Genomic DNA, 16276 nt, shown 5'->3' on the forward strand with positions numbered 1-16276 from the left:
AGAGAGACGCAACGCAACGGCGCGCTCATGCTAATGTGCACGTGTGTGCATCTCACACACACGCACAAGCACAAGCACACACACACACAGACACACACACACACACACACACACACACGCACGCACGCACACACACACACACAAGCCCTTTGTACAGCCCACAAGTCTTAGCAAAATGCAAGGCGGCAGCTATCCAGCCAGACCTCCCTCTACTGGAGTAGATTAAATTCACACAAGGCTTCTTTGGGAAAGGAAATTGGACAGATAAGAAATAGATTTCTAAGAAAAGGAGCCTGTGAGATGGTCTATATGTACGGAGAACTCAGAAGTGTGCGGGTGAAAATGTTTTTTTTTTCCCACCCCGTTTTCCGTCACCTGTAAGGCCCCTCGCCCCCTTCTGTGTGTTGCTGCTGCACTTTATCGCTGCTTGTGTGCAGGTATATCTGGCTGCGGGATCGATCCCGGCTCCAAGCCGAGGCCTCCCATTCATCTCAGAGCCATAAAATGTGATTAGTGCTGACTACAGCATTGCAGGGAGATGGGGCCGATAGGCCTGATAGCTAAAGGGCCAGAGGCTGGGGCTGGGGCTGGGCTCACTGCAGGAGACAGCAGCAAGCAACAGCATGCCTTGGATTCATCCCTGCCTTGCTCTGCCTCTCTCTCCATCTCTCTCTCTCCATCTCTCTCTCTCTAATTGTCTCTGACTCTCGTCTCGTCTTGGTCAGTCTCTCCTTTTTTTTTATATCTCTCTTCCTCTCACTGTTCGCGTCTTGTCTCTCCCTCTGCTACTCTCTCTTTCCCCTTCATTTTATGTTAGTCTCTTACGTCTTTGTGTTTGCTCTATCTCTACAGCTGCCAGGCACTCTTAAACACACGCACACACACACACACACACACACACACACACACACACACACACACACACACACACGAGATAGCAGCCGTTTGGATTCAGATGCCAATAGTTTCCAGTTTTACCCTCTTCTGCTAGGAGTTACATGACAGCGCTGACAGAAATGGCAGAGATCCAATCACGGTGGGTAAAAACTCAATAATAGCCCCTCCCATCCCTTCGTGGCCACGCCCACTGTTCCCATGCATGCACTGTATCTCTGTGGCATGTGACCGCCTCTCTCAGCCAATCCCTGCGCTCGAGAGCTTTGCCTGGTGGCAGGAATGAGCTCAGATGATGTGACAAGAAGTGAGGCATGAGATAAACAACGGGTCCGGTTTGTAAAGGGGAAAACAAATTGCTTTGTATCTTTCAAAATTGGGTATTGTGGGTGCAAATTCATGGTGAGCTGTCTACTGGAAGGCATTAGGGAACATGGGCGGTTGTGTTTTTTTTGGTTGTGAAAGGACATCCAGTACTGTAGGGCACAGCACATACTGTATATTATTTGGCAGTTTGACGTCTTATTTTTTACTGGTTCATTGTATATGCTATTATTACTATCACTTACCCATCCACCCCCCCCCCCCTTTTCCCCCTTTGTCTGACGTATTACAGTATTTACATTTTCAAGTGTATATTTCAGTAGATCTAAAAAGCAAAAAAAGGTTAAACAAAACTCAAGCAGTGTATTTAAGTCAATTTGATGATTGGGATTGTATAATAGTGGATATTATTAATTCATATTTATTGTAAAAGGTTACAGGAATAGTTATCCAAAAACGTATGTGTAACAGACCGGACCGGACCTGACAAACGCCACGTTTGATTTTCAACTGGACAAAGCAAATGAACAGAACTAGACCATACCCGTCCGGGCGGGGATATGAGCACCCAAAGTATGTGCAGAGTTTGGGTTATGCGCTGTGCACAGACAGTATATCAGGGACGGAAAGTGACTTTGAACTTGGTACCTGCAACAGTTCCAACACACAAACGCGCACGCGTCATGGTCCACTTGTTTCACGGAGGTGGCAACACCGGCGCTTGTTTCACACACATGATTTGGCAACACGGGAGCCAGCGAACACAAACCCCCCCCACATTTGAAATATTTATTTATGTCCACATAAACAGAAGTACAAGAATGCCTTGTACAAATGACATAAACACTGCCACACACACACACACATCCGGAGCCGCGGACCCCCAGCGAATGCTTCGCAGACCACTTGGGGGTCCGCGGACCCGCCGTGCAATCGTGCATGCTACGTGGCCGCACATACACGCAGACAGTGAGTGAACAACAGGATAACGCTTAGCACCAACAGCTAACAACATACTGTGGGGACCCCGTGGCCGTGCATGCGCAAACTCCGGCCGTAGAGTTATACAGAGGTTCAGAAAAAGGCTATTAAACAGCTTGAATTTGGGACAAAAGTGAAAGATATGTTGCACGTTGTCTGCACATGGTAATGATCATTACCCATGTGCAAGTTGAGATGAACGCACCGAGGAGAAGATCCCGGTCAGACAAAAGGAATGCGCTTTAAACAGGAGGATAGAGGTTTGTAGAATTACGGTAGGATGAAAGAAATGAAGCTGCTTACCTGTGTCTCACGGACGTTCTCCACAGTGAAGTTGAACCAGACTCTGAAGCGAGGGTTGCAGGTATCAGGGCGGATAAAGAGGTCAAACTCAAACTCACTGATGTAGTCGACTCGTCCAAGATTACCTGCAGGAGGCCAACGACAAAAAAAACAAAAAGCATAACATCATTGTCCTGTGCAAACCTTGTATGTCCAAAACGGTTACTTTTCAGGAAATGGAAAAAAATAACCTGTGTTCCAATGGATCCAATGTAATTATTTAGTCACAAGCTCTTGCTAAAGTCCAAATGACAACAATATTACTGTTGTGAATTAAAATAGATAAAACCGATTTGGAATCATTTTTAATCATTCGAGAACCGAGAATATTTATAAAGTAACCACTTTCAAAACTTGCAGATCTACAAGCTCACAACGCGTCCATATTTAAACTGAAAATGTTTGAATGTGGAGATACAAGGTTTCTCTGCCCAACAACAACAACAAGCTCTTTTCAGCGTCAGGTGAAACCGTTAGAATAATTCAGGTGCATCTGGCATCACACAAACATCACAGAGATGATGATTCCATCTGCTCTTTGCAGGGCAGTCGTGTAGGCGGGCGGCAGAAATAAATGTTCCCAAATTAAAAGCTAGACCTCAAGTCAACTTTAACTTATTTTAATCTACTACATGGAGCATGTGATGTGCTGAAATGAGATACAGTGTACATACAGGTGATGCCAGCCGTGAGGGAAGTGGACCTGGTGCTCAAACAGTTAATCAGGCCTTTGGTCTTAAGTTTAATTGAAGGATAAAGATAAAAGAAACTGTAGCACAATGTGGCAACATTATCACTGGCTTTTTTTCTGCATCATAACAACACAACTACACACATTGCTGTCTATTCAAGAATTTCTGGTAGGATGGAAGAAAAAAAAACTTGATATCACACCCTCTGTATTCACACAATCTAATCTTTCCTTAAATGAAGCTAAAAAAAGATGTCATGACGTTCTAGCCATCAATATTAATTGTATGCAGAGCATTGACTACGAAAGTGGCAGGAACTTTGAGACATATTATTTGAAATAAATGCAAATTATTATAACTATATTATATATATATTTGTGGCAGCTGTTAGTGTATATAGCTGTCACAGTAGTATATGTAGAACACGGCTTTGCCTCTTTCTCCCCTTCGTTGGCAGGGCTCTGATCGTCAGAGCACCGCCTGCCTGCAGGGAAAAGCCGCTGGGGACAGATAGACAGGCAGGACGGGGTTGCTCCAGCCATCCATATCTGATACATTATATTCTGTCCATACCGAGATAGATCCAGATGATCAGTGGAATTATAATTAGTCCAATGGGAGCCATCTCTCCTGGCTCCAACCTTCAGAGCTCTCTCTTAAGATGACTGGCGGAGGTATAGGTTGATCACATGACGGCCGTTTTCTAAATATAGCGGGTAATTGTTGGATTTACACGGGGATGTGTGCGGACAGAGGGGATCGTACAGTAGTTGTAGCCAAGTTGAGACTATAGTGACTGTCAGAATGACGGCCAATGAACAGAAACAAAGCGAGATGAAAACACACCCGTTTTGTCCCATAGGGACGTGATGAGATAACTGTAGAGTGAGAAATAAAGCATGGATTTGGTGTTTTCCCCGACCCAGAACGTATGAAAAATGTTGATTACCCTTATTTGTAGTTTTGTACAGCAAAACCTCACCGATAGCTTTGGTATTGAGAAATGTGGCTTAACCCATGAGCACATTGATTGGCCAAGATCGCATTGATGCGTTCTTTCAAATGCATCACTTGATGGCCATGATCGCATTGATGCGTTCTTTCATTTTTGGGGGAAAATTCCACAAGGGGCGACCTATCACAGCTTTGGAATGATCGATCGTCACTCAGAGAAGTAGAATGTGGATGTGACGTCATTCCAAAAAAACAGGAAGCCATCCGCTTCCCGTTTGGGATTTTCAGAAAAACAGCTGTAACTCGGTTTCTTTTTTTTGCATTGAAAACCACTAGTTTTCAGCGGGCCGAAGCCCCAAAATGGCGGATCGCGGTTGGAACGTTGTCGTTCCTATGGATACACAGATCCCTCCGCTAACCCACGGGGACTATTTTGTTTGTGTTTTTGGGACACGATGTCGGTTCCACGGCGTTTCAAATATCATAGGATTGTGTTAAAGGAGTAGTTCACCCAAAAAATTACTTATTTTCCATCAATTGCACACTCCATGAAGCCTTGAATCCATGGATTTATTTTAGTTTTTGTGGCATTCCTAAGCCAATAATTTGATTACCGTCTCCTACCGGCTAATGTATCCGGTAGGAGACACAAAGTAGATTATTTGTGTCTCCTACCGGATACAAACCCGGTCATCAAATTATTGTCTTAGGAATGCCGCAAAAACAAAAATAAATCCATGAATTCAAGGCTTCATGGGGTGTGCAATTGATAGAAAATAAGTCATTTTTTGGGTGAACTCCTCCTTTAAGACCGGGAACGTTTTAGATTTTAGATTTCTCTGGCTATTCAAAAATAGCAGATATACAAGCTTGTATAGCGCGGCACCGAGTGCCGCGCTATACGAGCTTATAGATCTGCTACTTTTGAAAAAATAATCGTGAAAATGTGTGCAAATCTTTGAATATACTGTATATATATATATAAAATTTAAACATTTTTTTAAAACTCAAATCTTTGCTTCTGGGGGGTCCCTGGAACAACATATTTTGAGATGGGGGTCATACATATCCCATACATATGTGTGATACATAATTACATACTTTTGGGGGTCCTTGACATGAAAAGGTTTGAGAACCACTCACATACTGTAGCAACATCGGGTTTTTCAGAAAACTGTTAGGATTTAGAAGACATTTTAACTAAGACCGTAATCGGTTAGGCATTCAAGAACCCACATTCTCATTTTTGAAAATGAAACAGTATAGTTATAGTGTCTTATGTTTATTCTTAACAGGTTTTGAATAACAGTAAATTCACATTTGATTTGGAAGTACTTTTTGCAACACAATCCCAAACATTTGTAAACTCAGGTTGCAGGAAGCTCAAAGATGTAGCCCAAACAATGTATTTCTTGGATGAGAGAACAAATGCTGAACAAATGCTGTATAAAGTACAAAAAAAACATAACTAAAGCCTGATAGACAGCATGATTTATTTATTTTTGCACAGAAGTACTATATAGACATGTCTGACTGTACAGTAAGTTAACCGTTTCTGAGAAGGACATGAAGCGTATCATGGTTTTGAACAGCTTAACTGGTTCCAACGAGGGATTGAGTCGTAGCCAAATATTGAGATTTACTGCTGGTAAAGTTTCTCAATAAAGAACCAATCAATGAAACTCTGCGCTGTATTTGTCACAATTATACCCAATACATGATAAATAGAGCCTAAGTTAAATAAATTGCAGATATAATAGCAGATATAGCAGATATACAAGCTCATAGCGCGGCACCGAGTGCCGCTGCTATTTTTGAAAAAAATCTTGAAAAAAAAATCTTGAAAGAAAATGTTTTAGATTTTTTTTTTCAAAATGTTTCAAAATTTCGAAACTTTAAAAAAACCTCAGGTCTTAAAGGGTTAAGTCCATGCAATCAACTCGAGTCAGTTAAAATATCAGACTGAGCCCACAGGGCTGTTAAGGCTAATCTATACTTTGTTGTGTCAGTGTCCTGGCGCTGAAAATAGCAGAATTACAAGCTCACAACACGTCACAATGTGATGCTTTGTGAGCTTGTAGATTTGACATTTTTGGCGTTACTTTGTGAAGAGTTAACTGGGCAGGCAGAAGTCCAAGCTGCTCTGCAGACCATGTAGTGCAGACCACCTGGTGGCAGGTAGCGGCAACACACACACACACACACACACACACACACACACACACACACATGTACATTTGCGTGCGCATACACACTCACACAAAGCTAATTATAGACAGATGGGCTAACCACCACACTGTCAGAGCAGATCCCTCTCCTTCTGCCATCTGAGGGAGCTAATCCACCAGTCAGCTTCCAAGACACACACATGCACACGCACGCGCACACACGCACACACACACACACACACACGCACGCACACGCACACACGCATCACTCTCTGCTCCATTGAAGCTGCCCACAGAAATTCCATCAACCATTTACTCTCACAGGACTACCCAATTTACCTGTAGTACTCATATTTCTAAAGTGGAAAACACCACCCTTAGCAGTGTGTGGTTTTTCAAAATACACACACACACACACACACACACACACACACACAGTGTGTCCCCTGACCACGCAACCCTCAAATAAATATCTGTGGCAATCTCTGCGATTAGAACGCGACTGACGAAGGGGTGCAGGAAACAGATTATAATAAGGTGCTTGTAATAAGCATTAGGGTTAGGGTTGGTTCTGGTGACTGATATTGTCCTTCTTTATCCTATATTAAAAATGGCTAAATGGGAGGGCCGGCCAATTAGCCGGTAAGATACGGAGATCTCCATATATGGGCACAAAAGGGACACTGAGAAAGCCCCCGACACTATATGACTCAGACATATCGGTCGGATTGGCAGTGTGACGTAGGTGTGAGGGCCGCGTAGTGGCCATAACCTCTAGTGAATCAATAAATACATAAATTGATGACAATTAAACACATTAAAGAAGTAATTGATGAAACCCTGCCCCGTCATACATTAGAAGGATAATATCAGTCACCAGAACCAGGTAAGTGTGTTTTTCATGAGTCTAACATGGTTAAAATTGAGTGTGACGTTACAATGGGTTTATATACATACAGTATGTGTAGGAAGGGGGCGTGTCTGATAAAATGTACTGTATATCAAATATCTAAATATTGAATCAAGCAACTTAAAAACTGTCTGGGCTATCCCTAGGGTAGGTACCCTCACAAAAAAACATGTAGTAATCCTGGTCTCTATACTGCCTCCCCCTGGTCAGCCGGGCACCTGATGGAGGGGAAAATAACTGGTTGGAATAACGTGTTCCTTCCCCGCGCTACGTCCTACCGGGGAAAAAACTGTCGGGGTTCACACAAAAGGTAGACATTACAAACACATTCATTTAATTCAGTCTCACTAACTTGCCTATTATGTCTTTGTTCAACCTTTGCTGAGCTGTTTTGTTGCTGTATTAATATTAAAACATAGTTTATTATGCATTTATTAGTGATTAACTATGCACTGATTACCAGTTTAACTATATTTTTTGTATCTGCCTGGTCTTCAGTGGGAACAATGCTTTATTAACACATTCCACGCCAGAGTTTAATATCATAATGTACTCATCAGTGCCAGCGATTTATTGTTGTTTTTTAGTTTTTTTCACGTCGACACAGGCCTCGCTAAATACCTTAAAATCGCGTGTTCAACTGTTTGTGGACACACAGGATAGCTGTGTGAGACGCCCAGAGAAGACCGTTTCGATCGGCGATCGGCCATTTTGAAGCTAGCGGTTTATGTTAAACAGCGATCAGCGAGGAGAAAAACAACAACCGAGAAAATGGAGATTTAGTTTCCGCTTTAGAGTGGAGGCGGATGGGAACGAAAATCTCCGGATACGGATATTTCCGTTTCCGGTGGTGCTACAATGAAATGTGTCGTGGCGAACGAGAACTACAATGAAATTTGAACCTGCAAAAAAAAAAAGAAAAAAAAGACCACTTCGCGTAGATCTACGCGACTGGCACGCTGCGCAATTATTTAGGTTTGCGTAGATCTACGCAATTGGCACGCAATGTGTAAAAGGGTAATAAATCCTTTATTATGCACTTATTAACAGTTGCAAAATTAATCATTTTGCATCTACCTAGTCCGAAGAAAAAAAGAAAAAAAGATGACAAAATATATAACAAAAATACGCTTCTTGAGAAATAAATTGATAGAATAGTCGCTAAAAAATATCAATTATCAATAGTTGCAGCCCTATATTGGAGCTATATGGAGTATATACTTTTATAAAACAAACCTCACTATTCACCACATCTATATAATAATCTACAGTCTGAGAGAAGGGAGACAAGACAGACAGACAGACAACATTCTACAGCTTATCAAAAACAAGAAGAAAAGGTTGATAAATGACCTTTATTATGTCAAAATAACACCGAAGAAGATTGGTGTGTGTGTGTGTGTGTGTGTGTGTGTGTGTGTGTGTGTGTGTGTGTGTGTGTGTGTGTGTGTGTGTGTGTGTACAGTCTATCAGTGTACTTGTGTGCATGTCAGATCATGCAATATTCCATCCCTTCCCTTCTCTCTCCACCCTCTACCCCCAACCCCCCCCAAAAGTGTAGTAACTATGTAAATAATCAAACTGATAAATAATGCTAAACAAAGTGCTTCAATTGGTCAGCCAAATGGTTATTGGTATATTGATCTAATGCACTGATTGTATGTTCATGACATGAGGTAATTGTTTATCCCCCAAATCGTGAAGTCTGACTTGACCTTTGAGACAAATAAACAAGTCAATGTGTCCAAAGACGTCGTTACTGCTCTTTGGCTTTGTAAGGCAGATTGTCAGCGTGCAACACCAGCGCACAACGACGTATAAATCAAGCCTTACACTCAGGCACATCCGTGCACGTTTCACAACAAAGATGCTCTGTAGAGCTCTGCATGTGGTTCCACTTGACAGCATGGGGGGGAGAAGCAGTGAATTTAAAAAAAAAATCTAAAAGGAATATCTCACATATTATCTGGTCCATAATTACATTTTTGAGATGTTGACCCCTTATGAGCCTGTGCACAGCCTGAGGTCCTCAGGCAGGAGGACCCTGCTGGTTGTTCCTGAGTCCAGGCTAAAGACAAAGGGTTTGATGAATCAGTGTCTGCTTTTAAATCATTTCTTAAAATGTGCTTTTATCAAAAGTCCTTTCCATAATGTAACGTTTTAAAATGTTATTGCTTGATTCGCCTGATCTTTTATTTCTTCATTCTAATTTTACTGATTTCTTAAGTTTTATGTAAAGCTCTTTGTAACTTTACTAAGATACGCGTTTTATAAATAGTCAACGATGATGTTGTGATTATAATTTGAAAAGCCACACTTACTTAACCACGGTCCAAGTTTAACCTCCATCTCATGAGGCGAAGTATACAGGACATACACGGCTACATCCTGTCTGTACAGCAGCTATAGCGGAAACCTCCTGTTGCCGTGTACTTCCTATACTTATGGTTAGACACTTTTGTCCAGCCTAATGCGTACTTAACCCATTAAGACCTGGAACGCATTCCGTGTGTCATTTTTAGATTTCTGTGGGCTATTCAAAAATAGCAGATATACAAGCTCATGAGCTTGTAGATCTGCTATTTTTGAAAAATCATGAAAAGTTGTGCAAATATTTGATTTTTTTCTTTTGCAGACATTTTGTAACTCAAATCTTTGCTTTTGGGGGTTCCTGGAACTAAATATTTTACAAATGTCCGCTTTAAAAAATACATAATCCAAGATTTTGCCACTAATTGTCACGATTTTTCAAAAATAGCGGATCTACAAGCTCATATGAGCTTGTATATCTGCTATTTTTGAATAGCCAAAGAAATCATAAAAAATGACACATCACCCGGATTGAATGGGTTAACAAAAAGCTCATATGGTACACACACACACAGTGGCTGGCTGGCTCACAAGTGGCAGGCAGGCAGGCAGGGGACTACTAGCTGGCTGAACCCAATCCACAGCCATTGAAGGCAGATAATAAAGCCAAAAGTAGGGCTGAACCCAGGCCCAGCTGCAGCAAGCAGTGACAGAAAGGGAAGAGAGGGAGAGTGAAGAAAGAGAGCGAGAGAGAGAGAGAGAGGGAGTAAAGAGTGTGGAGAGAGAGAGAAGGGAGCAGAGAGGCACCCGTGTCAGCCGTATGTGCCATTAAATCGATCATCACTCACTACAACCTATAAGGGCCTGAGCTACCGGTATGCTTAGATATATAAAGCGCATGGGTGTTGCACACCGAAAATAGCTGGTATACAAGCTTGTAGATCGGCTATGTTCAATGCACACAACACCGTCCGGCACGCAACTAAATCAGGCCTACGCCATTTCCACAGACAATGCACTAATAAACACTCTGAAAGGTCGATCCACAAAGCACACGTTTTGGAGAACACACACACACACACACACACACACACACACACATAGTGGCGATCACTTGATGAAAGCACTTTACTGATTTACCGAATGATGTCATTTTTTGTCATCCGACTCTAAAATATCCTCATGAACTGATAGAATAATAAATTAAATTGTGCTGTAAAAAAAAAAACCTCTGGCCTTCCTGCAGCCTGTCTGCGGTAATTCAAAATCGCATCCACACACTGGACATAAAAGAAAATGCAGGCTTGTTCAGCTCATCAATCTCCTCCTCAGAAGGAAGTGTCTCGTCACACAACATGTTTGGAACTACAGTATGCTGGTTAGCAGCAAAATGAGCTGTTGGTAGACAACAACATCGCAAAAAAGACATACAGTACAGTATGTGCCCAAAACAAAGACATTCTTCAAAAAGCCTACACATTATCTTTTTCCTCTGCTTTCTCTGCCTCTGTTTTCAAAAAGAATAGAAGGTTGACCAACAGTCCTTCATTGCATTTGAAATGGGAAATAAAAGAGATTATAATTACAAGGCCAGGACACAATGTGCTTGTGCACTGAATGTAAGCAGAGTGTACTTAAGTCACGGTACATTTCTCACTGCTGGCAAATATTGCTGTGTACATAAAACCACCAATCCTTCTCTCCTTACAAAATAAAAAAAAAACATTCAAAATATCACTCTGCAAAAAAATAAAAGAGAAATTAACCCATTAAGACCGGGAAAGCATCTGTGTCATTTTATAGATTTCTTTGGGCTATTAAAAAAATAGCAGATGTACAAGCTCATAAAAAAAAAAAAAAAAAAAAGTTTGTGCAAATCTTTGAATATAATATATATCTAATATGTATATATACTTTTTTTAAAGCGAACATTTGTAACTCAAATCGTTGCTTCTGGAGATTCTACAAGATGCGGCACTCGGTGCCGCGCTATGAGCTTGTAGATCTGCAATTTTTTTAATAGCCAAAGAAATCAAAAAATGACACAGATGCGTTCCCGGATTGGATGGGTTAAAGGGATAGTTCACCCAAAAAATGCCTTATTTTCTATCGATTAGTCACCCCATGGAGTTTGTCGCGTTCCTAAGCCAATAATTTGATGACCGGGTGTATTTCCGGTAGGAGACACAAAGAGTCTACTTTGAGTCTTCTACCGGATACATTAGCATCTTTCCACCGGTAATCAAATTATTGTCTTAAGAATGCGACAAAAACAAAAAAATCTACATGAATGCAATGCTTCATGGTGTATGTAATTGATAGAAAATTTGGGGTGAACTACTCCTTTAAGTGAGATAAAGGACTGTTAAATGCTCCCTGTGTGCTCTGGACCTGAAGCTCAGCTCTACCGCCTGTAGACTGTCAGCACCATGGACAGCACCAATGGAGAGCCTGGAGAGTGTGACAGTATGTTTGTGTTTATTTCTGGAGGAGGGAGTGGGTGGAGGTATGTTCAAAGTTCAATTCACAGTATAAACAAAATTATAGCACAAAAATCTAATTAAGTCATTGGATGAGCAAATACTGGGCGATCACTCTTGGCTGAAACAGCAAAGTTGGGAAAGCATTTTTGTGTGGGGGAAAAAACATTTAACAGTGTTAGTTTTTGAGTGGTGCTAACCACTCCTACATTTGACCGTGTGTGTGTCTGTCCGTCCGTATGTTTGCGAACGGCCTCAACATGTTTGTGTTTGGCTGCAGCTGATTGCAACACAAAGATGCAACCAGTTACACTAATTAAGCACAAACAGGAGTGCAACACATGCGCATGATGAACTCATCAAAGGCACCACTCACTTCACATTTTTCATTTATAATGCCTTTCATGAAACTTGTTAGCATTACCTTAGCCTATGTATTTACTCGTTTGTTAAAGGTGTTTGCAATCGTCACGAAACAGAAATTGTGCATAAATAAATAGATCAAATAAATAACAAAGTTGGTCAAAATTTGACCAACATAAGAAAACAGATACACAGCAAACTGAGATAGAGAGATCATCAGACTGGTATCTTCCTGATGCTGGTTGTTCTGCAGCAGCTAGTGACAATAATGGCAGCCAGGAGCCATGGGCGGCTGGGTTATTGAGCCCCGATGCCACGGGGCCCTGACGTGAGAGATGGCTCCAGCCTCAAGGTTAGAATTACATGTTCAGCCCGCCGAGCACAGCCCCGAGATATGACACGCTATTGATCCCCGTTTTAATTTTATGGTGGGCTACCTCCAGATTCAAAAACGTTTTAGTATAGGCCAGTAGCCTGGCCCCTCTCTTTTAATCAATCCCATATCATTTAGTATTTAACCCATTAAGACCGGGAACGCATCTGTGTCATTTTTTAGATTTATTTAGCTATTCAAAAATAGCAGATATACAAGCTCATAGCGCGGCGAGATCTGCTATTTATTTTTTTTAATCGTGAAAATGTGTGCAAATCTTTGAATATATTATATCTTTTTTTAAAGTGAACATTTGTAACTCAAATCTTTGCTTCTGGGGATTCGACAAATGTCTTCTAAATCCAAACAGTTTTTTCAAGACACTTTTGTTGCTATAATCAGTGGTTCTCAAACGTTTTCATGTCAAGGACCCCCAAAATGATATGTATTTGGCTGCGGACCCCCATCTCAAAGTATGTTGTTCCAGGGACCCCCAGAAGCAAAGATTTGAGTTACATGTTTGCTTAAAAAATATATACATCCAAAGATTTGCAAACATTTTCAAGATTTAAAAAAAATAGCAGACCTACAAGCTCGTAGCGCGGCACTCGGTGCCGCGCTACGAGCTTGTAGATCTGCTATTTTTGAATAGCCAAAGAAAAAGAAAAAAAATTACACAAAGATGCGTTCCCGGCTTTAATGGGTTAACTAACGCAAATGGCCAAGTGATCGCTGTGAAAATCACTCCCACCCCCCCTCCCCCTCCCCCGAAAGCATTAAAGTTGCATTAGATAAAACAAAGATTAGTGACTGCGGGGTCTTTATGATGATGTTGGGAAGCGGCCCGCTAGACGAAGCCAAGCCGATCCGTCCTTTAGCAAAAAATCTGTATTTTGTGTTCCTCTAGCAAAACAGACAGACTGCATTATAGGGCTAATGAACTACAGAGAGGCAGAAAAAGATGAAGAAAACAAGGGGGAAAAGAGACTTCTACATTTCCTAGTCCTTGAGAGAGGCTGTTGCATAATTCCTCTTGGTGGTTGTGTGGTGTCATTCTACATATTATATTCTTCCTCAGTGGGTGCCTTGGCAGGTTATGTTGAATATCAATCATTGTCCTTGAGGGAGAACTAGTGCAGCATTTAGACGTTAACAAATTGGTTTTCAAACAAACAGCTTAACTGTATAGTGGTGGTGGTGGCTGCTGCCTAGCCAAGACACACCCGCTGGTTCTGAACAAGATTTACACATGACAGACTCTGAGCCTCCACAAAACTCACAAAATATTAGAAAAAAAGATTTAACCTGTTCAATCCGGGGGGACGCATCTCTGTCATTTTAGATTTCTTTTGGCTATTCAAGAATAACAGATATACAAGCTCATAGTGCGGCAGAGTGCCGCGCTATGAGCTTGCAGATCAGCAAAAAAAAAAAAAATCATGAAAATATGTGCAAAAATTATAATTTTTCTTTTTTTAAGCAGCCATTTGTAACTCATATCTTTGCATGGGGGTCCCTGGAACAAAATATTTGACAAATGTTCACTTTAAAAAAATATGTATTCCAAGATTTGCACACATTTTCACGATAAAAAAAAGAAAAAAGATCTACAAGCTCATGAGCTTGTAGATCTGCTATTTTTGAATAGCCACAGAAATCTTAAAATGACACAAATGATGCTCTCCCGGTCTTAAATGGTTAAGCAACGTTATTATGACTGTACACAAAGTTATGATTATGCTGACACACGGCCCAGTGTGAACGCTGAAGTGGCGAGGCATGTAAATGTCCAGGCAGGGAGCGTTCCATTCACACATGGACTGCCTGTGCGTGTGTGTGTGTGTGTGTGTGTGTGTGTGTGTGTGTGTGTGTGTGTGTGTGTGTGTGTGTGTGTGTGTGTGTGTGTGTGTGCGTGTGTGAGGGAGGGAGGGAGAGAGAGAGGGGAAAAGCAGATAGAACATGGCTAATGTAATCCCATTACGGAGGTACAAGAGGGAGCAGTCACAGTGCTCAGCCCACACAATGGGCCGGCCTGCAGCCTGTAACCATCCACTGGATGGATGGTTGCTGCTATGCAGATGGATCATCATGCTATGGTGGTGGCAGACCTGCCTAGCCTGAGGGCCCAGGCTATACAACTGACTCACACGCCTTGGTAATAAAAACACAGTCAAATCCTCCATGTTTATCTATCTCTGAGAGTTACCAATGGATTGATTTAACCCATTAAGACCTGAAGCCGATTTCTACAAACGTCTTCTAAATCCCAACAGTATTCTGAAAAAAACGTATGTTTCTATATCAGTGGTGCTCAAACTTTTTCATGTCAAGGACCCCCAAAATGATATGTATTTGGCCGCCAACCCCCATCTCAAAACATTTTGTTCCAGGGACCCCCAGAAGCAAAGAATAGAGTTAAAAATGTTCGCTTTAAACAACATATACTCAAAGATTTGCACACATTTTCAAGATTTTTTCAAAAATAGCAGATCTACAAGCTCGTAGCGCGGCACTCGGTGCCGCGCTATGAGCTTGTATATCTGCTATTTTTGAATAGCCAAAGTGTAAAATAATGTTTTTTTAGCTCAAATGAAAAAGTTACACAGAGGTCTTAATGGGTTAATTAATTATTTTACTGTGTAGGCAGTTGTTTTCTAATAGAACTGTCTGTGTGGCTTCATTGTTTTCTATTCGGGCAGTTGGCATTTCGGAAATGTTTTTTCACATGTGTGCGTTTCGACATAACTCCCCCCCCCTGCCCTGAGCTATAATGTCATTTGTAAAAAATGGGGACAAATGCATGGAATGGTGTTTTCTAATAGCATTAACGTTTCTGCTGCAGCAAGAATGAACCACCGCTAAATCAATTACCTGCAGTGTATAAGCACTACTGAAAATCAATTATGAATGCTGGCCCCCAAATGGCGTTAATTCACGGGAAATTCACAACGTAAAATTAAAAATAATTCACAGACTTTAAGGTTGCCCTTCACTGATCCCCCCCAAACACACACACACAGACCAAAGATAATACGACCCATTTCTTCTGTCTGCCACGTGTAGGCACAAGGCCTCCTACGTACCTGTCTGGCACAGAGTGCAGAGACTTAAGATTAAAAGAGTAGCTGTACTGCTGTGGGAGAGAGAGCATGCAGGCACGCTTTTTAAACTTATTTTTGCTCTGTGCTCCATTTCATTATTGGAAAACACATCAGCTCTCTCCCCCCACGGCTTCCCAGCAGCGTGAGGAGGATTCCTGGACACAGAAGAAGAGGACTGATAAAGAGAGAATTGATTCCAGCCAGCCAGCAGCAACCACCACAGTGAAGGTGTCTCTCAGTTTAGACCTACAGCTAAATTCTCTCTCTCTCTCTCTCTCTCTCTCTCTCTCTCTCTCTCTCTCTCTCTCTCTCTCTCTCTCTCTCTCTCTCTCTCTCTCTCTCTCTCTCTCTCTCTCTCTCTCTCTCTCTCTCTCTCTCTCTCTC

At 41.6% G+C, this 16276-nt stretch overlaps 1 protein-coding gene across 1 annotated transcript in view; it reads right to left on the reverse strand.

The window, feature by feature from the left end:
* The window catches only part of agbl4 (AGBL carboxypeptidase 4), a gene marked incomplete at both ends in the record, with an annotated part of 472442 nt that overhangs the window by 428081 nt on the left and 28085 nt on the right, over window positions 1-16276 (reverse strand). Inside the window, one exon of the mRNA XM_080430494.1 lies at window positions 2503-2627. Coding sequence (XP_080286620.1) covers window positions 2503-2627 — 125 coding nt within the window. The remainder of the gene's footprint in view (window positions 1-2502; window positions 2628-16276) is intronic.

This window comes from Gymnoscopelus braueri (genome assembly GCF_963280865.1).
Source record: "Gymnoscopelus braueri genome assembly, chromosome: 6".
Lineage (NCBI taxonomy): Eukaryota > Metazoa > Chordata > Actinopteri > Myctophiformes > Myctophidae > Gymnoscopelus > Gymnoscopelus braueri.